The sequence below is a fragment of the Diceros bicornis genome, chromosome 13 (assembly GCF_020826845.1).
Source record: "Diceros bicornis minor isolate mBicDic1 chromosome 13, mDicBic1.mat.cur, whole genome shotgun sequence".
Classification (NCBI taxonomy): domain Eukaryota; kingdom Metazoa; phylum Chordata; class Mammalia; order Perissodactyla; family Rhinocerotidae; genus Diceros; species Diceros bicornis.
The window spans coordinates 43,031,133-43,057,728 of record NC_080752.1 but is presented as its reverse complement, the minus strand read 5'-3'; the positions used below and the strand labels follow the sequence as shown (position 1 = coordinate 43,057,728).

Genomic DNA, 26,596 nt, shown 5'->3' with positions numbered 1-26,596 from the left:
GTTGAGTGAGATAATATTGCAGATAATGTTCATGGAGGCAAAAAACTAGATTGAATGACCTCTTGAGGTACTAGCCAGCCAGTGCTATATTTAAATAGATTTTTGTAGATTTAAGAGCTGGAAGGGTCCTTATAGATAAATTTTTCTCTCATTAAAAAAATTATAGAAAATTTCAAACATATACAAACGTAGAGAGGATGATATAATGAACCCTTATATGCCCATCACTCAGCTTCAACAATTATCAACTCATGGTCAGTCATGTTTCATCTGTACCACCACCTACTCCCTTACCCTTGTTGGATTCTTTTGAAACAAATCCCAGCCATCATGTCATTTTTTTGTGTGTGTGTGTGAGGAAGATCAGCCCTGAGCTAACATCTATTGCCAATCCTCCTCCTTTTTTTTTCCCCCCAAAGCCCCAGTAGATAGTTGTATGTCCTAGTTGCACATCCTTCTAGTTGCTGCATGTGGGACGCGGCCTCAGCATGGCCGGAGAAGCGGTACGTGGGTGTGCGCCCGGAATCCAAACCCTGGCCGCCAGTAGCCGAGTGCGCACACTTAACCGCTAAGCTACGGGGCCGGCCCCTAAATTTTTATATCTATAAATTTTAAAGCATGAAGAAAAGGTTGGTGATACCTGATCTAGTCTAATGTTGCCCCTAGTTCTGCTTTCACAAATAAACATGTTTTTCAGAATGTAAAAACTGAGGCCCAGAGAGATTAAGTAATTTTATCATTCAAAAGAGAAAGCTTATCAGTGACAACCTGGTCTCAAACTCAATATAGAGCACTTTCTATCGTCTTGTGTTGCACCTCTCCCGTTATGTAGATTCCATTGATCAATTAGAAGTTCTTCCTCTTGGATTACCGCCTCAGTATTTTACCCCTTCATGTAGTACTTTCTCCACATTGCTGCCAGAGAGAGCTTTCTAAATGCAAATCTGATCATGTCACTCTAGCCTCAATTTTAAATAGTTCCCAGTAGCCTTCAGCACACTCCAAGTGGTATATAATGCGGCATACAAGGCTCTCTGTGCCTCGGCTTCTGTCTGCCTTATTAGCCTCATCACTCATGACTTCCTGCACTTCAGCCACACCAAGCTATTTGCTGTTCCTGCAACACTGTTTGCCTCTGCACACACTGCTCCCTCCACCTGAAACTTCTCTTAAGTAACCTTTTTTGTCCTTTAAGACACCCTTTCTTAACTGACACCACCCCCACCACGACCCCTCCCCCCGCCCTCCCCCCAGCCCCAGACTGAGCTGGATACCCATAACACCTTGAACTTAAATTAACATTTGTAGTCACACTTATCATAGAGTATTTTATTTTATTTTTTATTTTTTTCCCCCAAAGCCTCAGTAGATAGTTGTATGTCATAGTTGCACATCCTTCTAGTTGCTGTATGTGGGACGCGGCCTCAGCATGGCCGGAGAAGCGGTGCGTCGGTGCGCGCCTGGGATCCCAACCCGAGCCGCCAGTAGCAGAGCACGTGCACTTAACCGCTAAGCCACGAGCCGGCCCATATCATAGAGTATTATTGTCCCTTTATTTACTTGTCTCCTTCAGTAGCTTTTTGAGCTTCGTGAGGGCAGGGGCACTGTTGAATTGTATCCCCAGTGTGTGGCACAGTGCCTGGTATATAAGGTTCCTTGAATGGATGAATGAATGAACAAACGAACAGATAATTGGATATCACTTCATATAGATCCCACATATAGTTTGAAGTTGTCATTTGTTTGCCAGATTCTCACCAGCTCTATTTGTATTTATAAAGGCAGGAAGGAAGGAAAAGAAAGAAGGAAAAGAAAGAAAGGCAGGCAGGCTGGTGGGTGGGTAGGTGGGTGGGGAAAAATTATTGAGGGGAGGGAAGTAAGAAGCTGATTTGGGAGGGAAAAGAAAGGTTCAGAGGCTTATTAACATTTTAGGCCAAGTGCCTGGAAATTTTAATGACAGCCTAGATTTCTTTCAAGCTTTGGACATGTGCTGATTTTCATGACTTACCCTATTCTGCTCTTCCTTAGCCTTTTTGGAAATTTATCTCCTTTGGCTGATAACTATCATTTTTATCTCTTTACCTTAGGAAGTAAGAGCTTTGAGGTACATGAATAAAAGGGAGGTGGAAGATAGCTCACGTTGGTCAAGGTGGCCTTGGATTTTAATTTTTTTGTGTGTGTGTGAGGAAGATCAGCCCTGAGCTAACATCCGATGCCAATCCTCCTCTTTTTTTGCTGAGGAAGATTGGTCCTGGGCTAACAGCCATGCCCATCTTCCTCTACTTTATATGGGATGCCGCCACAGCAGGGCTTGACAAGCGGTGCGTCGGTGCGTGCCTGGGATCCAAACCTGTGAACCCTCGGGCCACCAGAGCGGAGCACACACACTTAACTGCTGCACCACTGGGCCGGCCCCCTTGGATTTTAATTTTTAATGTCTCACTCTGTTCTGTACCAGATTAGACCTCTGACGATATCCTATGGCTTAGAGTGTATGTGGATCCTGTTGTGTAATTCTAAAACAGAGATTGAATTTGGGCTTTTCAGATTGGGTTCTCTTCCCTCATCCCATCCTCACCATCATGAGGGCCAAAGCACAAGGGCCATTAACTGTGGCTTCATTCATTTGATAAATATTTATTGAGCATTCGCTCTGTGCCTCGCATGGTGGTAGGCCCTAGGATTAGAGATGACTGGTCACCAGCCTCAAAGAATTCACAGTCTAGTAGGAGAGCAAGTAAGAAAATCAGTCATTTTAATGCAATATGATGGGATAGGCATGCATAGGGTGTTATGGAAGTTTAAAGAATGTGCAAGGCTAGGGACACCAAGCTCCTTTGGGGCAAAGCATGTCAAGAGTTGTTTCACTTGAGCTCAATCTTGGAAGACCTTAGAAGTTGGTGGGGGTTGTGGTGGGTGGTCAGACTTGAGCAAAAGTATGGAGGCAAGAGAGAACGTGATACAATGAGGAGCCTTGGGAAGGTCTATAGGACTTCAGGGAAAGTTATGTATATATGAAGATGTGACAGGAGATGGGACCATATTGTGAATGACCTTTTCTACTTTCTTAAATAAAAGGGATTATCAGTAGAAGTATTTTCATTCATGTAATGTAAGATGTTTAGTGTTTCTCTTACTATTGTCCCTTGAGCAACTGAATTTTATGTTCTATTTCTTTGATTTGTTCTTTTTATGATACCTGAATTTGGAGCCCTTTTTCTTTTTATGCTTTAGGTGACTCTGCTTTGAGAACCATCTAGTCAAACCCCATACTCAGGCATTGTGGAGTGGATGATGCAGTTGCTTTTAAGGCAGCTTGAAAGGAGGAGGATTTAAATGACCTTCAAAGACTAATGTCAGGCCCGCATGTCAATGTCACTGCAATTCATGCATGCATGGAGAGTGGGAAAGGGAACTTAATTATGGAGGAGGGGAGTCATAACCCTGCTTGAATGGGGTAGTTGAAAGTCCTGGGCCCCGCCCCTTAGCCTCAAAAAAGGACTCTCTTACATTTGCTGCCAAAGAGGTCACAGGGAGAGCCCACATAAATACCATCCTCCTTCTGGGGTGTGTGAGCCAGTCTTATTCTTTTACTTCCACAGGTGCAGAATAGGTTCCCAAATAGTATTCTGATCTCCATTGAACAGCATTTGGCATCTTAATGTCGTTCTCCAGAAAATCAATCCCTTTAAAACAGGGAACATGGCAATTTTAGGTCAGCAGGCATTTAAAGACACCTTTTTAACTTTCAAGGGCTGGCCTAATAAGATATATTTTGTACAGAAATACCAGTGTTACCAAGATGAGACTTGAATCATTTAAATCTTTAAAGCTCCATTCACTCTGCTAACCTTGGTAATTGTTCAGAATCCGTTACAGTGTTTGGAATGAGGGATCCCACAGTGACCTATGTCACTATCCTTTCGAACCATAAAATAGCTTTCCATAGTTAGCCTGGGTGACAGCAGAAGCCAGCCTTATGTAGTCAGGAACTGCTCCAACATGGCTATAGTCCGAATGACCAAAGGAGTTAGTCATAGTCAGCCTGCTCCATTTCATTAATTTGTTTTGGGAAGTGGTATCAGTGAAGCAGAGCTGCACCTTTGGCTCATTAATACAGAGCCTGAACAGGAAAATCTATTTCAGTGAAATCCTTGAGAGTTGCTGAAAACACGTGGTGCTTATTAATACTTTAAAGAGAACTTTTCTACTTTGGAGGGAAAGTGCTGTATAAAAATGGCCCCAGTTGTTACCTGTACAACATATATATTCATATAGTTCTTGCTATTTCTAAAGTTTGGAAAAAGTTCTGTGTTGATCTAAATAAAATTTTAATTTTTCTAAATACACATTCATATCTTAAAACAGCACTCATTGATAGATTTTGGTAGGAAGTAGAAAAACAAAGCTCAACCTTCCTAATTCCTCACCTGTGTAAGCCTTTCTCTTCCGTTTTAATAGAAGTTCTTCAGTGCACAGACCGTGGCAGAGCCTATTTTCAAAGCAGTTCATAGAGATTTAGCTATGCAATTTATTTACCCTTGGTCACCGAGAAAGAGTAAAAACCGAAGAACCAGATGGCCGCTGAGGGAAAATGTAACAGCAAACTTGAGGGGCTAGAGACCAGAGAGCAAGAAGAATGCTTGGGGGTGATCTCAGGGAGCTACAATTGGTAGTAACAGAATAGAAATTAGGTAATGGAAATTTTAGGCTGCTATACCAAAGACATGCTTCTAACAAATTTTGGCTTGGAATTGTCTTTCTAAGTAAAGCTTTTGTGATTATTGGAATGCTACGGGATTCATCTCTTGGCTTTTTGTGCCACAAAGGCATTAAAATTTAAAACAGACTCTTTAACATGATTTATGGCAGACAAGAAATACCAGTTCCGTTAGGGCAGGTGGTATTTAATTACCCCTCTCTGTGGGAGTGGGGCTGTTCCCACTAAAATTGTTTGTGGGTGAAATCACAACTAAGATCCATCAAGTACAGCTTTATATGTTTTTTTTTTTTTAAAGAGACATAAGTTTCTTGCATTTTTCTAATGTCAAAGGTTAATTTAAAATATTAATGCTGAAAGGATTAAAGATATTAAATCTACTAGGCAAGAATACATGTACATATTGTAATTACTTCCTTTTTACAATTAAAGTAATTGGATTATATTTAATGAGCTATTTACATTTAATAATTTAAAAAGATTTATCTTTTCAGTATTCCCCATATGCAGAAAGAGATGGGGGAAAACTCACTTCTGATATAATTATCTTTACTTGGGCTAAAAAGGAAAAACAACTGTGCTTTGTAGAAAAGGAGTAGAAGAATATTATTTGAAAATATACATATACAGTTTAGGAATTACCTATAGGAATGTGTTTTGGTTCATTGTAAAAGAAGATAAAAGATTAGATGCTTTAAAAAAAAATCCCCGATGACAAGATTTGATGAGCCAAACAGTGCACAGAGAATGAAACTTAAAGTGATTTTCAGGGACCTTGTAGATAAAAGTAAACTGTCAAAAGTGACGGAACCCCAAATGCCTAGCTGTTTGAAAACAGGAGTTTGTTTGAAAATCAGTAGCATCTGAACATGTTATCTAAGGCTGGCACTTTAAATGAGCCAGTGTTTGTGTTGTTTAAAGTGAAAAATGGGAAGCCCCTGAGCAGCTGGCTAAAATTGGGTGTAGAGGGGGGGAAAGCAGAATGTTATCCTCATTAACACCATTTCAGTTCTTCTAGGGTAAATATGTCAGGAAGGCTTTCTTGTGTTAGCTTGCAGTCTTTTGAGCGGGAAGAAACTAGTCTGGGGTTTGGTGGCACTTGTGTATGAAAATAAGAAATACGGGCATATTCGTCTAACTTCTTGGTTTGGGTGTTTTATGAAGAGTTGGTGTGGAGTCATGGAAAGAGCGTGAACTTTAGACACAGATAGACCTGGGTAAAGCTGACTGTGACTTTAATCAAGTTACAGCAGACCTGCTCTTAGTTTTAATTCTCTCATCTGCAAAGTCAGAATGCTACTGCTTACCTTTCAGAAGTATTTTGAGGATTAGAGATATCAAGAAAATGTGAATAAATATCTGGCGTATTTTGGGAATTCAACAAATATTTATTGAGCAGACACTATAGGATACAAAGAAGTTTTAAGAATCCCACCCTTGGCTCCAGATGGCCGCCTTTGTTACTTCTGCTTCTGTTAGGTTTGAAGATATTTTGTTTTTCAGTTCCTATGCTCAAAAGAGTTGTACACTCCCAAAATCTGTGCTACAAATTAGAATGTAGTGACTGCCATAAAAAAGATTCAGCATACCTCTTTGGCACTTTTGGAAAGGGAGAAATGACTTCAGACAATAAGAGTCAAGGAAGGCTTCTTAGAAGTGGTGACATTTACCTTGGGCCTTTAAGATGAAAGGATTTTTTTTTTTTTAAAGAAATGCCACAATCCAGATAATAGTCCCTTTGAGACTATTTTGCTTTCAAAGTACCTAAAGTGAAAATACTGAATTGACTCTTGACTATGATTTGGAAGACTGATACCCTTTGTCTTAATCCTTAAAATTGGCATAATGTAAGCAGAGGCCATCTATTTCTTTCTCAGCATTTGTCTCCACACACCTGGAGAGCCTATCTCAGAAGGAAAGAGGCCCACCTACTACTTGGCCTCTACTGAGACCAAAGAAGAGAGGACCAATTAGGAGAGCCCTTTGTAATGCTCAGCGCTGTTTAATTTGACCTGCTCTCCTTAAATTATTTCATTTCCACAAGGAGATGAGTCCAAACAAACTCAGCATTCTTTTGAATTAGTTGTAATGAAAGCTAACAGTTACTGAGTACCTACTGGGTGCTAGACACCCCTCTAGAAGACTTACATATATTATCTGGTTTTATCCTTAGAACCATCCTATGAGATAGGTTTTATTTTCCCCATTTTACAGATGAGGCTCAGAGAGATTAACCAGCCCTAAATTATATAACTAGTGACCCAGGGAATCCTTGATTCCCTTAAAACATGTCTCTGGGTTCACCAAGCTATATTGATTTTTGAATGTGGTAAGCACCTTTATGAGTATTAGCTTTAAAAAAGAAAAGAAATTTTCTGCCATTGTTCTCAATTGTGATCATTCAAAAAATTAAATATATTATTCAAGTATGTTATATGCTTATGGTGATGATATCCTACCTATTTGCAATGCTTTCTTGTTTGTTTGATTTCAGGACACCTACTTTTTCCTGTTATTTCTTCTAAAAGTACTCCATGGTATATACTTATTGGAGATAAATTGAAATTAATCTGACTTTAGGAATTTTACAATACCTTGTTATGATTGGGGGCCTTGTAAAACTAGAATGGAAGTCAGTCCTGAGTTAAACAGGAAGCATGGGGCTGTGATCCCTGCGAGAAAGGAAATAAAAGAGGTGCCATGATTACCCTGGCTTTCTGTCTAGATGTATATTCTAACCATGGAGCAGAGTGGGGGACATCAAGCTGAGCACATTGGTCTTGCTGAACTGAAGAGACAGATTGTAGTTCAAGGGAGGCTGACACAACTGGAAACTGTGGGGTGGAGTTCTGGAAGGGAGGGAGTTATGTAGAAAAATTGCTCTAGAAATCTCTTCAGGGTTGCCTTGAGTCATTGCTCACCGCACACATGCGTAGGGTCAAACTCCAGGAGGTTGGGGAAAGAGTACTTAGGAAGCTATGAGTTAACTGGTTTCCAGAGCAGAGAGGTATGTGAGTTCCTGCCAACCAGTGGAGAGCCCATGTTGCTCACTGGGAGCATCTGGTAGAGATTGTAGAAGGGCCACATCTTTGTACTGGGGCTAAAATATCCATAGACTAAAGGCTACTCTAGACCCACCCTAACAAAGCTTAAAAACAAGCCTCAGAGGTACCAAACTGAACCACAAGTAACTTAACTGCCTACCAGAACAAAGCCCAACACTCTTGAAACCAAGACAACGATGCTAAATACTCAACATTGTAAAATCACAATGTCCAACATCCAATCAGAAGTTACCAGACTTGCCAGAAAAATGTGGCCCATAACTAGGAGAAAGATCAGTCAGTAGAAACACTCAGAAATGACAGAGATGATGGAATTAGCAGAGGAGGATATTAAAACAGCTTTTAAAACTATGTTCAAGTATATAAAGGAAAATATGAACATATTAGGAGGTAAATAGTTTAGCCTTGCAAATAAATAGTGGAGTATGGTTCCACTCTCGTTTTTGTTTTTGTTCTTCCCATGGTGTTGATGGTTTAGTAAAATTTGAACATTCTTGTAAGTCTGAGTTATAGAATCATAGCATTTTAGGGGTAGAGAGAACTTTTAAAGATTATCTTGTCTACCCTCTCATATTATAGAAAAAGAAATGTTATATTTCATTGATTTTGAGGTATACATTTTCCCCACATTTTAACATCTCTTGAATCGTGATGCATCTTACAATCAGTGGCATCTTAGATTTGATGAAATATGGTATAAGCCCATTAGAATTGTGACTTTTCCATAAATTCTTAGTGACAGATTTCAAGACTTCTGCTTATATTACCCCCACTTGGAAAACTTTCCCCTCTTTATTCTTTATATCCAAATCCTGCCCAGTTCAGCTCTTCATTCCAGGAGGTCTATTCACTTCCTTCACTTCACAGATCCTTTCATCCTTTCTATTGTCATCATTGACTACATCATTCATTTGATAATTGAGCTTCTATTTATTTGGTGTATTGTTACTTAACTGTTGTTTTATCTGTCTCTGCAGTTAAATTATAAGCTCTTGGAGTCAAGGGAGGGATTTTATACTTCTTGGTGTCTTCTAGTGTCTTCTTGATAAATATTCTTTGATTGATAAGGGTGCTATAATTAGTAGTTAACCATTAATACAACCTTATTATGAAGCTTATTAATAGTGTTGTTTAATGTTTAAGAGAACCACATATAAAACATTTAGAACAGTGCTTGGCACATAGTTAAATGCTAGATAGATGTAGAATTAGTACTTCTACTACTACTACTACTGCTACTGCTGCTGCTGCTGCTACTGCTACATTCACTACTACTATGATTGTGATCATCTGTTCTGTGCCAGGCATTGTGTTAAGTATTTTATACAGGCATTATTTCATTTTTCTTCACAACAGCCTTACAAACTAGAACTCACTATACTAATTTAACAGATTAAGAAACAGACTGAGAGATTTGACTGCTTGCCAAGGACCCAAAGCTAAAGTTTGGCAGTAGTGGGTTGAAACCCACACCTCTGTCTCTTAATGTCCATGTTCTTTTTTTTTTTTTTTTAATAATTTTATTTATTTATTTTTCCCCCAAAGCCCCAGTAGATAGTTGTACGTCATAGCTGCACATCCTTCTAGTTGCTGTATGTGGGACACGGCCTCAGCATGGCCGGAGAAGCGGTGCGTCGGTGCGCGCCCGGAATCCGAACCCGGGCCGCCAGTAGCAGAGCGCGCGCACTTCACCGCTAAGCCACGGGGCCAGCCCAGTGTCCATGTTCTTGCTGCTCTGTGCCACTGCTTATTAGGTTTTGAGGGTTTTGGTAACTGCCTAGTAAACTAAGGGTAGAAAGAAAAGAATGGGTACTTACTTTCCCCTCTGCTCAAGGACTTTTGCTTATAAATCCCATGTTTTGAGTGGTGAATAGACCTTGTGAGAGGAAGTATATGTACAGTTGCCCTTTGCTGCTGACTCTTACTCAGTAGCTGGCGGCTTGGCCGTTAGTGACAGATGAGTGTGTGACACTTTTTCAGGAATGAATTCCTGTTACAGCTGGCAGAATAAAATAGTTGATATGGAATTGCATGGCACTTTGCTCCGTAAGTCCACTCCTTGGTGGTCAGGTGTAGTTGTGATTGCTAGGTCTCTCTCCTCACTTAAGCTGGTGTGTTAACAGTCACATCCAGGACTGCTGCTTCTGCCTGCTCCATGACCACAAGGTGTGTTTGTATATTGCCCTGAGCTGTCAGGCAAACATTTTGCTGAATTTCTTTTTTGTCGTTGCTCTGCAACCTTTTTTTCCCTGGCCTTTCTCAGTTGTGTAAATTCGGTTTCTTTTTGGCCTTTCTATCCCAGAGAGGGAGCAGCTACTGCAGAGAGAAGCTTGAAATATGAAGTGAGGCATCATAGAGATTAAAATGAATGGTTAGGCAGCTGGCAGGAAGAAATGAGACTTACTTGGTGCCTGATGTGTGATTCGGCTCTGAATGTCTCCTTCCTCCCTCATTTTCAAAACTGCCTCTGTATCTAATCAACCAGTGGGTACTCCAGTGCCATGACTGTAGGGGGCTTAACCTGGTTCCGTACTGACTGCTGCTTGCAAGAACCGGGAAAGAAAGGTTACAGCCGAACCCCATCATCTCCATTCCTAAGTAAGGTAGTAAAGTGGGATTAGACACTCTTCCACAAAAGCCAACTGTGTGTTCCCATATGGTAGCACATGCCCAGGTTTGGCTTTTTTCTGTCATTGGCTAGAAATAAAAAAGGAAGCTCTTAAAAATGAAGAATACTTTATTGGGGCTTGTGTGCATTATTGACGTATTTCTAGTAATCTTGTGAACTGATTTGTTGAGGTTGATACTTCTGTTTCATTTTTTGTGTTGGTGTTTGTTTTTCAGAGCAGCTTAGTTGTTTTTCATGTTCAACTCCTGTGTGAATTTAATGCTCAATGATTATAGCTGAAAGAAATCTAGTACTTGAGTACCCGCAAATGTTAGGGGTAAGATTTCTCTATTTTTTAGTAAAATCATTCATAGTTTATATTTATCCAATCAGAGTAAAAGTAAGCCCATTTAAATGGATAGTTTGGAATATTTCAAACCATTCCATTTTGACGAATTGTGTATTGCTAGAAATTGGCGTTAGATTGGGAAAGTAAAATGAACTTTGTGTCTGTGACTGAAAGTCATCAATGATAGCGTTGTAGACCCTGTGTAATTTAAGTGGATACATAACAGGGAACTTTGGCTAACATGGAGATATTAGAAATACTTTACGTGAATAAATCTTTTCTTTGGCGCTCAGAATACTTTGCAAACAAAATCTCAGGTTAATATAGCATCTCTCGAGCATTTTTTTAGTGCAGCTCACAACTGAACTAGAAGGATGAATTGAAATTTTTCCCCAATTACCAGTCATCATTAGACTAAGAACAAGAATCCAGGTTTCCAACTCATAGTTTAAATGTATTTTCTTTTGGACAACCAGATGGATCCTACTGAAAAGAGAGCCTAATTTTGGCCATTTAAGAGGCAATTTTCTATGGAATAGTTGATACTAGAAGAAACCAATTTTGAAGGTAAGAGTGATCCCCCCGATTTTAGCTTTAAGAGCAAAGCTATGATTAGAGCCTGAAGAGTAATTAAGAACAAAAGGTGATATTGCCCACAAAGATAGTGGAAAGTTATAGAATTACCAGATGTGAATGGTCTTTGATAGATGTACAGTGTGCTAAAGGAGTAAGGTACTGGAGTTTAGAAGTCCTGTTTCTTGGACTTTCCCAAAATGAAATCAGAACAAGGAGCCTTACACTTATTGAATGTAGGTCCATAGCTGGTGTCATTCCTTTATGAAATTGGAAATTTCTCCTGGTTTTAGATCACAGCAAATAAGTTCTTTTTCTTGGTTCTCCCAGTCACTTTCTCTGTCCGCTCTAGGAGTTCCATTTCTGTCTTGCTAGCTCCTTTGGACATTACTCTAGTGACCTAAACTGATTTGTCAGTAATTCCTTGTAATTGGAGAGAGTCTGGTTATATTTGTAGGTTCAGCCCCACCCTATATTTCAACAGGAAGTAGGTGGATGCTTGTCTGTAATGAGGCATTCCTCCTGTGGTTGTTGCAGGAGAATGAGGACTGCTACATGCAACAGTAAATTCATACTTATTTAAACATTTTACTAGACAGACTTAGATTACAGTAAGCCTATGTGTTGTCCATCATTTTGAAGTCAAATAATTATTTGACTTTTCAACTGAAATTCTTGAACCCTTGTGGAATGCATATTCTTTAACATGAAGAAATTTATCTCTTGAAAGAGGAAACTAGTCTGCAGAGTAAAGCTCTTCTCATATGCCCCCATCCAAAGTGCTGTTAACTATAAAACAGTGGGAAATGCTGAAGTGAAAGCAGAAGTCCTGACTGCCATACATACGACATCCGCACGTGTTCTCATCCCCTGCTACTGCTGATCAGCATTTTGGGGGTATGTTTCAAAGAGGAACTGTCTTGAGAAGCATTTCTGTTGTTTATTGCTATAGCTCAGATATACTTTCAAGTATACTTGGATGTGACCATAGAAATATGCAGGTGTTATCAGTGACCTTGGCTCTAAATGAAGCATTATTTATTTATTTATAATAAATAGCTAGTAATAAATATCACTGCCAGAATGAGCAGTCATCTGTCTTTTGTCCTGGTAATAACAGAAATTGAAAGTGGGCTACAGATGAGTGCATCCTCCCTCTCACATGCAGCCTTCCTTTATTACTTTCTTCTACCCTCCCAATCCCTACTTCACACCTTACCCTGCCCCAGGCTGTTGGGATCAGAGTTGTGAGAGTTCAGAGTGTAGGGTGGATGTCAAAGTCTTCTTTTGACTTTACACTGACCAAATGTGATATGTAAATATTCAAGTTAACTTTTTTTTGTGTGTGTGAAGAAGATCAGCCCTGAGCTAACATCTGCCAATCTTCCTCTTTTTGCTGAGGAAGACTGGCCCTGGGCTAACATCCGTTCCCATCCTCCTCCACTCTACGTGGGATCCCGCCACAGCATGGCTTGACAAGCGGTGCGTCGGTGCCCGCCCGGGATCCAAACTGGAGAACCCTGGGCCACCGCAGCGGAGCGCACGCACTTAACCATTTGCGCCACTGGGCCGGCTCCTCAAGTTCACTTTAAATATACAGACTTGTAGAATCTTACTGTTTGCGGGGACCTGAAAGAGCACCTCATCCAGTTTCCAATTCAAAGCATGAATCCTGTTATGGTACTGACAGTCTAGACTGGTCAGTGTACTGCCAAGCCATGGCTAGAATGGGATGCGTGGTCTTTTATTTGTTCTCAAGACTCATTCTCAAGTCCTTTAAACTGGAAATAGCCAGGGGTAAAGATGGGGGTTGCTGCTTAGGCTGGCTGGATGTCTGGAACTGGTCCAAAGCCAATTTTTCCTTTGGACTTCTTTGGGGAGCCAACTCCCAGATCAGTCTGGGAACCTCCCAGGATGTAAATAACTTAACCTCAGGGCTCTGTCTGGAATGTCCGTTGGACCATTCTGGATTCTACAGGTCCTGATATCTAGATGAATCTAGAGCTGGAGAAGGATTTGATTCATGGCCATGGTCCACCCATCTTTACAGCCCCTAGACCTGCTTCTGGCTTTGTGTTCAGAATGCAAGTGGATGTTGGCAAGTAAGGAGGTTATAACAGCTTTAGTTAGAAGAAAATCCAGGAATTTTAGAGCTTCTTAAAGATCATCTAGCTTAGTCTTTTTATTTTGCAGATGAAGAAACTGAAGCCCAGAGTGAGAATTATACCATTTTTGATTTAGAAGGCATTGTAGAAATCATCCAGTTTGATCTCTCAATGGCAGCATCTTCTTACAGTCTCAGAATGTCTCCCCCAACATGCCTGATAGCTGGTCATCCAGAGGCTGATACCCAGGAACTTATACCTCTGAGGAGAACCCATTTAATATAGGACACCTCTAATTAAAAGGAACTAACTAAATTGAAATCTACTTCTCTGTAACTTTCATCTTCTCAATGGTTCTAATTTAATTCCTCTTGTGTGTAACATCCCCCGAGATAAGACCCTCTCAAATCCCCAGATTAGCGAATATCACTACAGCATGTAATTTCCCAAAGTGAAGTATAACCTGAAAAAGAACTTTATTGATTCTATCAAGACAAGACATTCCACTCTTTCTTGTATCCAGAACTTCTTTTTCCAGCTAAGAACACTATTTTCTTGGTTTTCTTCATTTTCTCTTTATTTCTGTCACTGGCACTAGGATTTAGCTCTTTTCATGATACTTTTAATAAAGAAAGATACATTTACCACTTGTGAGTATAACTGTACAAAACTATCAGGAGAGAGCAGCAGATAGTGCTGAAGGGCTGAACTCACCCTGCAACCTGTCTGTGATTTCTCAGTTCATATTGGCTAGCTGTGGTGGGCCGCTCCATTTCTATTGTCTCCTTCTTAGCCTATGAAGAGTTTCCCAACTGGTCGTCTTAACCTCCAGCCTTCTCCTGCCCAAATATAACTTCTTTGCTTCTGTTAGAGTGATTTGTCCAAAATGCAAATTTGACCATGTCACTTCCTTAGTTCAGTGGTTCCTCGACATCCAGTGCTCCACAAATTTTCCACTAAGTAACTACTGATGATAGAGGAGCCTTTCTCAACTGGATTTCCATGAGAGAATTAAACCCTGATGCCATTAGACATCCATTGTATATAATGTATTAACTTTTCTCCAGTACATCTGGAATGGTGCTAGTTATGTACTGTCTTGAGGAGAATTGAGAAGATAGTTACTCTAATCGTTTTCTTTGTTCTGTGGTTCAGATGAGGAACCCAGTATGAAAGAGTGGAGGAGAGAGAGAATGTATGTTCTTTAGGAGGTCCAGAAGCATGGCTGGGAGCAACCTCCAGGAAAAAAACCCACCAAATTTTTTTGAAGTCTAGGGTTTCATCTTTTAATTTATGTGAATATTGTGTTCTACTACATAATATGTCCATGGTTAAAAGTGTTTTAAGGTATTTATCAATGAATAAAATTGATTTTACAGGAAGATTTGCCTAGGGTCTGTGGAACTACAAATAACTACCCTTTTTTTAGCCCTATAGTACACATTTTATATATTACATTATTTAATGTCTCTAGGAAAATTGCCCAAGATCACACAGCTAGTAAGGTGTCAGAGTCAAAGTACTAACCCAAGTATGTCTCAGCTCGACAACTTGAAGCTGAGTTGAGTAAAGAGACTTGAAAGTTTTTGCCCACTTCTAAGTTTATCTTCACCCGAATGTAGGATTTTTTTTTCTTGGTCAAGTTACTGTTGTGGTTCAGATCATGCATAATTCCATATTTTTTATGCAGAATATATGTAACTAACCTTGATTATCCAAAAGAAAAATGAGCAATGATGCAAGTAACTCTGTATAACAGGTGTCTTGTCTCTCTTTGGTGGCTCTATTAAATAACTTTTTTTAGTAGCAGATTTTCTTTTCTAATTATTTTTCTTGATAGGTATTGACATACTGTTGTTTCTTGAGTACTCTCTAGCTGGTGTTGGAGCTGGCTTTTTTGGCAAGAGGAAGCCATCTTGGTTCCAGGTAAACCCCACCCACATAATACCGAGTTGACTCAATTTGTGTCTGCTTACCCAAGGCACTAGGGAGAGCATAAATGCTAAAGTCCCAAGGCATTAGAAGTTGCCCCCCACCATGCACCCAGTCTGACATTTAGCTAGCCATCTGGAATCCAGTTTCCGTTAAGTGTCCAGAGAAAAAGTCTGGAATGCCCTGTCAGCGGCCACGTTCAACACAGAATTTCAACAGGATCTGGCTCCTTTAGCTCCTCTGAGAAGCTGGAACAAGTACTGAAATGTTTGCTAATGGAGGGAGCCACAGTAGCTGTTTTCAGCCATCTCTGGCTGCACCCCTGAATTTCTGGTTCTTCCAGAAAGCTTAAAATTTGGGAGTCTGAGGACATCCAGAGGATGGTGTACAGAGCCCTGTGAGGTTCTTTTATTTGTAGCCTCCTGCCTCCTTTCCTGTTGTAAACCATCTTTTCACCGTGAGTTACTACAGATTGCATCTTAATACCTGATACCCTTTACATTATGTAAAAGAAGAGAAGAGTTAGACTGGAAGGGAAAGTCCAGAGTTTGGATTAGAAAACCTGTTGAGTCAAAGGGGAACTCAGCAGAGGAACGGAATGAAAATTATTTCCTTAGACAGTAGACAAATATTCAGGAAACACCTCTGCACCCCAAAGATAGGCACAGCTGCCACACAGTGACTATTAAAGGGAGGTTCAAAGTTATGAGCAAACAGCTGATTCTCTTGGTTCTTGGGCTGTTGCTGTTGGTGACAGGAAATCTTGTTCCCCAAGCTGCTGGCTTCCTGTTTTATTTTTACTCTTAGCAGATCAGAATGTCCATAACAAGGAGCAGTCTGTTCCAAAGGGTTCTACTCCCCCTTTGAGCCTGAAGGGCTTTTTTTTTTTTCCTTTTGGTCATGCAATATGTTGGTTCACTTTTAAGATCTGTGATGTTTAGCTTGGTTGAAGTGTTTTGTATTTACAATCAACTTTTTTGGTGATGAGCTGGTGTTTTAAGATTTGTTGTAAGTAAACCTCTGTTTTGCTTTTTTTTTTTAACAAAGAGTTTGCAATACTGGGGAGTTGAGGACTTGAGTATGTTACCTTTATGCTTTACCTTTTCATTTGAAGCTAATTTGCCATTTTCCCTAGCACAAAAACCATTAGGCTGTTTTAGATTTCTTTAGTTTCGCAAAATATGGAAACAGGATCAGCCCAGTGTGCCTTGGCTGTAGTCACATCCATTTTGTTGAGACTAAAACCTCCTCCTATGCTTGTAAAGCTAGGAATTTGGTAATCTAACTCTAAAACAATAGCTCAGCATGAATCTGAAGTGCTGGGGGATTTCCTAGGGAAAGGGGCTCAGCCGACAGGATAAGAAACAGTAACTGGAAGATTTCCAGATCTGCTCCAGACACTTCCTGCTGTCTCAGGAGCTTTTTGGCCCAGGTGTGTTGAACCGGATGGGGAAGAGAAAGGGAGCTGTTGGATAGAAGAGAAAGCACTAGGGAATCTTACAACACAGTTTGCTCGGCATCATTTGACATATTGAACATGTAAAATTTTCCATGATATTCTTTCATTCTGTCAATTTACAGACTAAACTTTAGTAGTGTTAATAGATACTGGCAGCTAGTATTTAGTTGTACATTAACAGTCATCCATCAGGGAAGAACTGGAGAAGTTATGTCCTGATGTAGTTCAGTGGAATCACTATTGGCAACTTAATTTCATTGTGGAGATTATCAGATGACAGAAGCTCTTTTTTGATCCTTATAATTGATTGTCTGGAATCTGATCTGTCCTGGTTATGGATACCCCAAGGATAGGATCCATACCATCCAGGGCCTGCTGAGTGGGCTGTTTTCTGACCATGTCTCCTTGCCTCTGGAGACTCTTGTTGGTTGGAGAATGGTTGTTTTTTTTTAGGGTTTTTAGGTTTTTGTACTGCCTGTGTACCTCAACCAGCAGTCACCAGTTCAGAATTTCTAAACTTATCCAGCAAGCCTTCCAATAGCAAACCTTAAAAGGGGGTGGGGGGTGCTTAAAAAAGAAAAAAGGTAGAGGGGGAGAAGATTTTTTTAACACTATTTTAGATCAGAGCAAGACAAAAGACAAAAAGACTCACACAGCTCTAGTGTGCCTGGAATTTGTGGTTGAGTAATACTTTCCTGTTATTTCTTTTTTAGGTTGTTTTTCATCATTCAGAACATTGCCTGAAGCAGGTCCACCATGCCGTTAGTAACGAGGAACATCGAGCCAAGGCACCTGTGCCGTCAGACGTTGCCTAGCGTTAGAAGCGAGCTGGAATGCATGACCAACATCACCCTGGCAAATGTCATCCGACAGCTGGGCAGCCTGAGTGAGTGCCGCAGAGAGCTTGTGCTTTGCCCTCAGGGGTCGTTGGTGCTCTTTATTTAGTTTCCTTCTCCTCTGTGTTCCCACTTCTCCCCCATCTGCCTTCCCTAGGTAATGCGAAAATGTATCCCACCCCCTTCTCCCCAACGAGAGGCTCCTTTTTGGTATAGATTCTTCCCCTCAACCCTGTCTTCATCTACCACCACCCTCTAGGTTCCTCCACCTCCCCCCTCCACCTGCTTCAAAAGCAATCTGTGGGAAGGGTGGCAGGAAGGGCTGCAGCAGAAACTGCAGATGGAATGACAGAGCACAATTCTCTGTGTGTAAAGTGGGAGGTTCACAGAGCAGTATCTTGGGTTGGGGAATGTGTCTGTAATTGCACGAGCTATTCGATGTAGCCTGACTTTGTTGAAGCCTCAAATGTGCCAATAGTCTTTATCTACCGAACACCCCCCTTTTCTTCCCAAAGAGGAGTAAAGCAAACATGCACTCAGAAAGATCTGGCTGACTTGTCTACCCTGGTACATATTTAATTGTCCTGCTAGCCCCCAGGTCCAAGTTCAGGGTACAAATTACTTCTGCAGTCTTTGGGGTATTGGGAGTTTTGCAAGCTGTGTGAACACACAGTGACACAAATTGTAGCTGGAGTCATTCTTCTCTAAGAGGAAGATGGGGGTTAGCCCAGTCTGTTTTGGAGCTGAGGGAAAGCCAGCTCAACTGTAATTTTTTTTTTTAATTGGCAAGAATGAATGAGACTGCTTTGGGTGGGGTACATTGCATGTGGTTTGGATTTCATTCTGAATCAAGCTGACTTTTGTTTGCTTGAAGCCGAGGTATAGGAATGGCAGATGCTTGGATAGGCTCTGCATTTGTTTAGTGCCACTCCAGCTCCCATAAGACCCTCCGTCAAAATGCCATTGTAGTGATCTTCCTTTAGCAAAGGCATCTTGGTGTGAATTATTTCAGATGCTCACCCCACCTATCGCATCACTGCCCTTAGTGAAGGCAGTGGAATATCAAGAAAGCCTGCGTTCCCCCAGATAGTAATAGGCCCTGCCTTTAAAATAGGAGCCTGAGGAGACAGAGCTCTGTGACCAGATGATGTATGGGGTCTGAGATTCCTAAGCCTTCACCTAGCTCAGAGGCCATCTCAGTTGATCCAGGGCTTAGGGAAACCTGGATGGGGTGTCATGAAGAAATGAAACCCTGCCAGTGTCTGTCTTACACAAAGGAATATTGACAGCAATGCAACAGCAGTGCGGCTGACAAGGAAGCACATGAAGGCTGCAGAGAGTCGTACCGCTTCTTAAAAGCGTCATTTCTGCTTCTGACACCCTGAGAAGGCTAAATGGGTGGAAGTCAGTCACACACTGGTTCCTTCTCCCTAGGACAAAAGACATCTGGCTAATGATGCTTCTTCTTCTTGCTCAGCAGGAGTTATGCTCTCTCTCAGGTGTTTTACCAGGGTAGTGTTGATGGATGCCACTGCTTACTCTCCCACTTGTGATCAGACTACTATTGTCTTGAGGAAGTTGATCTGAGGGCCAAGGTCATTTTGTGCCTATGGAAACAAGATTTCCTCACGTTCTAGAGCTGACTGGCCCTTTATTCATTCAATAAACGTGTATTGAACATATTTCATGTGCCAGATGCTGAGAGGATACACTGATGATAAGAAATGTTCTCTGCCTTTCAGGAGCTCATAATCTACCAGAGGAGACAGAAATAAAGAATTCTCTTTTTTTTTTTTTTAATTTTTTTTTTTTTTATTCCCCAAAGCCCCAGTAGATAGTTGTACGTCATAGTTGCACATCCTTCTAGTTGCTGTATGTGGGACGCGGCCACAGCATGGCTGGAGAAGCGGTGCATCGGTGCGCGCCCGGGATCCGAACCCGGGCCGCCAGTAGCGGAGTGAGCACACTTAACCACTAAGCCACGGGGCCGGCCCTAAATAATTCTTAAGGGGAGAATGGGGAGAGGGTGAGAAGGGCACTCACATTTGTTGGTTGCCTCATTTATGCCAGGTTTTGAGAGGATCCTGACAGATTATCTCATTTAATCCTCTTAATAATCCTGTGAGGGTAGATGATGGTATTCCCATTTTTCAGATGAGGAAATGAAGGCTCAGAAAAGTAAGGCAACTTGCCTAGAGAGGTAACAGCCAGTAGGAGGCAAAGTCAGATTTCCTAAGAATTTCTCAGTTCTATCTCCTACCTCTCTCTCCGCCACTGCTGCCCTGCTTCAGACTCTCGTTGACTCTCACCTAAACTATTGCCCCAGCCTCCCTCTGTCCTTACTTTCTCTGATCAACCCCCTTAAATTTATAAACCTAAAAGTCTTACAAAGTCTATAAATCTTAAACCTATTCCCCTGCCAGAGTGGTCTGCCCAAAATGCAAATCTCACTTCTTACTTTTATAAATTCAGAATTGTTTGAATTGTTAAAAGTTGTCTTTGTTAACTTTTGTAATTTAAAAAGTGTTTTTAAAGTAAGAGTACAAATGTTAATTAACTATTTGTCTTCCCTGTTCCTCACTATGGAATTATCTAAGTTCCTTAGCTTGGCATTCAAGACTCTTCAAGACTTGCCTTCCTTTCCAGCCTCATTTTCTGCAATCCATCTTCTCCCATTTTACCATCTTTTTAAAAGATTCTTTTAAAATGAAAAAGGGAAAAAAGAGGGGAAAAAAGGAAGGAAGAAATAATGAATTATCAACTACTCATAGTTGTTCTGAGACACAGCCATACTCTCTCATACCTTCGTTGGTGCCCTTGCTGTTCCCCCTGCCTGGAGAGCCCTTATAGCTGCTCTTCAAGGCAGCTCAGGGATCTCCTCCTCCAGGTTGGACTAAGTGCTCCTCTGAGCTCCTATTACATGCCTGTATTATTACCTACCACATTATATTGAAAAATACCTATATCTCTTATACTAAATTAAAAGTTCTTTGAAGGCAGAAATCATGTGTTAGTTGTCCTTGCACCCCAGTGTCTATCTTGTATAGTACCTGACACCCAGTAGAAGCTCAGTAAATGTTTGTTGAATGATTCACGCCTGTATTGTCTCCACCATTCTATGCTATTGGTGCATGGAGAATACAGGAAAGGAAGGAAAACATTTTGTGGGGAGTGGAAGCACGAGTGGGGATAGGGAGGGTCAAGGAAGGCTTCATAGAAGAGGTTACATTTGAACTAGGCCTTGAAAGATGACTAGGATTTCATCTAGCAGAGAGGGATGCGGAAAAGGGCTCACATTTGCTTCAAGCTCATGACCTTGGCCTCATGTATTGTACTCTAGCCAGAAGTGCTTGGTGTAGCAGGGAAAGTCTGATTATGGAATGGATAAAGCACAAAACTAAAAATTCCACAGCCATGGATTGCTGTGTGATAGCATATCCAGAATTCTTATTTTCCCTCAGTGCAGGGAGATTGGCATTTCACATATTAGGTTGCCTTATCTTAGGAAATATAGGCACAGCCAGCCAGCCAGCACTTTTGAATCAATGTCCTGGCCACCCAGGAGAACGGAACCCCGACTTGGGTCATTAAGAAATCATGCTTTGGGGGCTGGGCCTGTGGCGTAGCCGTTAAGTGCGCGGGCTCCGCTGCTGGTGGCCCGGGTTCGGATCCCGGGAACACACCAACGCACTGCTTGTCAGGCCATGCTATGGCGACGTCCCACATAAAATGGAGGAAGATAGGCACGGATGTTAGCTCAGGGCCAGTCTTCCTCAGCAAGAAGAGGAGGATTGGCATGGATGTTAGCTCAGGGCTGATCTTCCTCACAAAAAAAAAAAAAAGAAAGAAAGAAATCATGCTTTGGGGCCGGCCCGGTGGCGCAAGTGGTTAAGTGCACGCGCGCCGCTTTGGCGGCCAGGGTTCGCAGGTTCAGATCTCCAGCGCACACCGACGTTACCACTCGTCAAGCTATGCTGTGGCGGCATCCCATATAAAGTAGAGGAAGATGGGCATGGATGTTAGCTCAGGGCTGATCTTCCTCACACAAAAAAAAGAAAACATACTATGTTGGGTTTTCCGACTGAGCACAGTGGAGCCATGCCACTGGGGGGCTTCAAGACTTCCACTCAGACTTCAACAAGAGCAGCTTCACATTTTTAAAAATCAGTTTTACCTGTTCCACTTCCACATAAGATTTCGTTTGAAGAGTTCTACTGTTAAGGAAAAAAAAAATTGAAGACTGCTTCTGGGATCTTTGCAAAATGCAATATCTATTATGAATGTCCTGATGCAATCGCGGGTCTGTCTTGGTAATCTGAATGAGTGAGATTTAACTCTGAACAAGGCACTTTGCTTTTTTCCTGTATGAGTATCACACTTTTGTTTTCAGAGATCGGAGTAATTTTTAGTGCTTGAAGAATAGGCACTATCAAATTACTGACTAGAATTAATATTTTAAGGGCTGGCCCCATGGCTTAGCGGTTAAGTGCGCGCACTCCGCTGCTGGCGGCCCGGGTTCAGATCCCGGGCGTGCACCGACACACCGCTTCTCCGGCCATGCTGAGGCCACGTCCCACATACAGCAACTAGAAGGCTGTGCAACTATGACATACAACAATCTACTGGTGCTTTGGGGGGGGGGGGATAAATAAATAAATAAAAATTTAAAAAAATTATATTTTAAATTTTCTCTTAGTGTAAAACTTAGGATATTTAGATATTCACACTCTTAAAAGTCATCTGATGTGGCTGAGCAATATAAGGAAGAATCTCAGTGTAACAACTTACATTCTTAGCTCATTTAATCCTGTGACAACTTGGTGAGGAAGATACAGTTATCCCCATTTTACAGGTGAGGAAACTGAGGCTGAGAGTTTGTGACTTGCTGAAGAGTACACTGGTATAAATAGAAAGAACTGAGACTTAAGTCCAGATTTTCTGGTTTGAAGTCACTGCTTCTTCCATGTATCATCTTGTAGTTCTGAGTATGCCTAGGGCCATACATGATGTGACGGGGGGAAGCCTTCCCATCACCTCACTCCCTCTTCAAGTAGCATCCTCAATGTTACCATTTTTATGTGTTGGGGTTCTTTGTAAGATTTTATTTTGAAAACCTCTGTGCCACGCTGTGCCACTACTCCCACTATCACTGCTCCCTTCACTGAGAAGCAGGAAATCCTGGGTACTCGCTTGGTCACCTAAGGGTAAGTTGATTTGGGGTTTTCTTTTCCTCCAGAACAGCTGGATGGTTAACACGTATTTTTGAGCCTTGTCTATTTTCCACACATAATGTTGCGTGTTTTTCTGCCTTAGTCTTCCAATCACAATTTTCCACTACCTGGACGAGCATGATACCATACGGTTTTTACAGGAATTTAGTCATATTATGGACAGGGGTCAGATAGGATCCTCAACCTGTAGAATAGAAATACAGCTCATTAGCCAATTTGAGTCCTTTGAGCCCCGGAGCTTCCCATGGTTGTAGGTCACAGAACCATTCAGTATGCAAAGACTTGCTCCTTCTTTGATTAGAAACTCCTTATTGACTAAATTTACCAGCAATTCAAAATATGCTGTTGATTCCTCTTATCCTTACTCTCTAGGTTACACTGGGAAGGTGAGCCGCAGTTTACCCTGAAGGTGCAGTTTTGGCCTTTTGGACTAATTTTTTCCCCTCAAGTGTAGACTAAGCATCATGTAGCTTTTTTTGTTTTGTTTTTTATTTTGTGAGGAAGATCAGCCCTGAGGTAACATCCATGCTAATCCTCCTCTTTTTTGCTGAGGAAGACCGGCTCTGAGGTAACATCTATTGCTAATCCTCCTCTTTTTTTTTTTTCCCCCCAAAGCCCCAGTAGATAGTTGTACATCATAGTTGCACATTCTTCTAGTTGCTGTATGTGGGACGCGGCCTCAGCATGGCCGGAGAAGCGGTGCGTCAGTGTGCGGCCAGGATCCGAACCCGGGCCGCCAGTAGCGGAGCACGCGCACTTCACCACTAAGCCACGGGGCCGGCCCCCATAAATGTAGTTTAGAAGCTAATTAAGTAATTCTCAAAGAAACCATCTTTTGGTTGGGCAAAGTTACTTCTGCCTGCCTTCACCTTGCAAGTAAGAAACTCAGATGGTAGATTTATTCATATGCACCACTTTTCTTTCTTAGCAAGAATGTGCTTTGTGGCTTGGAATGACAATATGGAGGTAGTGTCAGATTGCTCTTATGTTTCTTTGGCTGCAGGTTCTCTTTGCATTTCAGGGTTGAAAGTACAGAACTCTTTTCTTTTTCTAAAAAACAAGACATTGTGGAAAGAGACCACTGGTATGTTGTTTTTCAGGGAGGGCTTGAAAGTTTCAGCTTTTCACTTGTTCCATGAGATGTAGATTTGAAGGATTATAACCTAGAGCAAAGGCTTTCAAAGTAGTAGGTTATAAAACATAAAATAACCTTTTCACCCCTTAGAAGAAGTTATAAGTCTCTGCTGTGAGTTGCTGATAAGTTCAAGGCCCCTTAAAGATGCCACAACTCATCAGGGTGGTTCATTGTACTTTTGAGGCTCCATTGAGAATGTAATTTCTTATTTTTCATGTTAATTGTAGTCACCTAGAAGGTCCTTCTAACTCCCAATCTGTTTTCCAGAACCATTTTATGAGATACTTTTACAGAACAGCAAGGGGCTAAGGGCCATTGGCAAACGTGTAGACATATTGTCTACTCTTCCAGAATTAATTTTTTGTATTACACTTTTCAATTTTATTCAGCCTGCTTTGAGTTTCATGACTGTTCAGAGTTTGTCAAGAAGATTCTATTAGTTATAGAACATATTCAGATTGCCCAGGCTATGGAGGGTATGTCGCCGTCTCCAAGAGCAAGCATCTGCATATAGCCCAGACCATTTTAGAGGGTGGGTGTGTGTGTTTGGGAGGTGGGAAGTATGGTTTTTCTGACCATTTATATCACTTCTATGCCCTAGTGACTTGGTTTCTTTGCTCTTTCAGGTAAATATGCAGAGGACATTTTTGGAGAGCTCTTTACTCAGGCAAATACCTTTGCCTCTCGGGTAAGCTCCCTTGCTGAGAGGGTTGACCGCCTACAAGTTAAAGTCACTCAGCTGGATCCCAAGGAAGAAGAAGGTAAGGAAGCTGAGCTCAGCATTTGCAGGCTCTGCTGAGTGGTTTCTTTCATTTATTTATTTATTTATTTATTTATTTATTTATTTATTTATTTATCTATCTATCTATCTGTCTATCTATTTTTTTTTTTCCCCCAAAGCCCCAGTAGATAGTTGTATGTTATAGTTGCACAGCCTTCTAGTTGCTGTATGTGGGACACGGCCTCAGCATGGCGAGAGAAGCGGTGCGTCGGTGCGTGCCCGGGATCCGAACCTGGGCCGCCAGCAGCAGAGCGCGCGCACTTAACCGCTAAGCCACCCTGCTGAGCGGTTTCTTAGAATTTTTTTTTCCTGATTTATAAAAAAGTGAGGGGAGAAATCACAGAGACCCATGGAGTTCTGCTGTAAAATGACACAAGCCTGGGTGGAGTAAAGAAACCTTTTCAGCTCTACTGCACTCCCTTTCTCCCATTCCCCCAATTCCCTCCTTCTCAAATTCCCCCTCCCCCAGTCACATTTTGCTACCATAAAAGTACTTGGAAGATTCATTCCTCCTAAGGAGAGGCCTGCTAGATCTGGCCACATAGTAAACCTTTGTGTTGCCTCATTTTGTTCAGTCATGAAATGGCTGGGCTGCTGACAGCCTTGTGGGGCTTCCCCGGAGGGGGAGGAAAAAAAACCTGGCTGCACACAGCCGCAGCCAAGAAATGCAGCAGCTGAGGCCTCTCTGACTGGTGTGACTCAGTGTTTGCTCAAATAGCCTGTCGTCCATTTTCTAATGCCTTCCATCTTCTCTCAGTGTCACTACAAGGAATCAACACCCGAAAGGCCTTCAGAAGCTCTACCATTCAAGACCAGAAGCTTTTTGACAGAAACTCTCTCCCAGTACCTGTCTTGGAAACATACAACACCTGTGATACTCCTCCACCTCTCAACAATCTTACCCCTTACAGGTAACCTGGCTAGCTCCTTGCTTCTTCAACCTGTAGTTAACAACACTGGATTGTCTTTTTATTTAAAGATCTTGTTTACATCAGAGGATTGTATCAAAAAGGTTGCTACCCACCCCAGAGTTGCTTGTGGCAGCAGAAGCTAATATTTACCATATAAACAGTTGTTACTTATTATTGTCTGGTTTTTGAAATTTATAGTGAATATAATATGTATTGAAAGTTTGCTATAGCATTGCATGCTACGGAGTTTAATTTGGTATAAGCCAGGTCCATCTTGGATTCCATCCAAGGAATTTAGTTATTATAGAACCAAAAGGGCTTTGTTGCAAGGCAGTCCTATAGCATGCATCCCAGGGGCAACCTTCTAGCAAGGCTCCCACTTACTTGGAAACCACTAGATTACCAGATGTTTGGGCGTGTTAGTGGGGCCAGCCTTGTGGACTGGCTGCTCTGGGCCCTGAGGGTCCTTCCAAAGCTTAAGGAGTAATTGACATTCTTCCAAATGAGTGTCATTCACTTTGTTTTGAACATCCTTTTGACATTCCCCTCTGAAAGGACCTACACTGCTGCAGCTAGACTTGAAAAAGAAGATAATCTTATAGACAACTTAAAGCCCCTCGCTAGTGGCCTGGTAGTGTTATCATCCTGCAAAAAACCACTGAGCAGGGGCAGAAAGTGAATATTTATCTTGCTTGCATCCATAAATATCTTTGGAACAGGTAAAAAGTAATTACAGATAGCTGGAGGCAGATGTCTTCTGTGAGACATGGGTATACTGCAAAGTAGAATATGTGTGCGTGAAATTCAAGGACACCCACGTGATCCAGGGAACCTGGAATAGCAGCCTGGTAGTTTCTCACACAGATATAGAGAGAGTACACGGCATCTATC

General features: G+C 41.6%; 1 protein-coding gene across 2 annotated transcripts in view; it reads left to right on the top strand.

Annotated features, from left to right (window-relative positions):
* Positions 1-26,596, top strand: part of WASF2 (WASP family member 2) — a 57,892-nt gene that overhangs the window by 18,817 nt on the left and 12,479 nt on the right. The window contains exons 2-5 of one of the 2 annotated variants that reach the window (XM_058553366.1): positions 15,297-15,346; positions 17,525-17,697; positions 24,640-24,774; positions 25,552-25,705. In XM_058553366.1, coding sequence (XP_058409349.1) covers positions 17,568-17,697; positions 24,640-24,774; positions 25,552-25,705 — 419 coding nt within the window. In that variant the 5' untranslated portion in view covers positions 15,297-15,346; positions 17,525-17,567. The remainder of the gene's footprint in view (positions 1-15,296; positions 15,347-17,524; positions 17,698-24,639; positions 24,775-25,551; positions 25,706-26,596) is intronic. The other variant, XM_058553365.1, reaches the window with a different exon arrangement.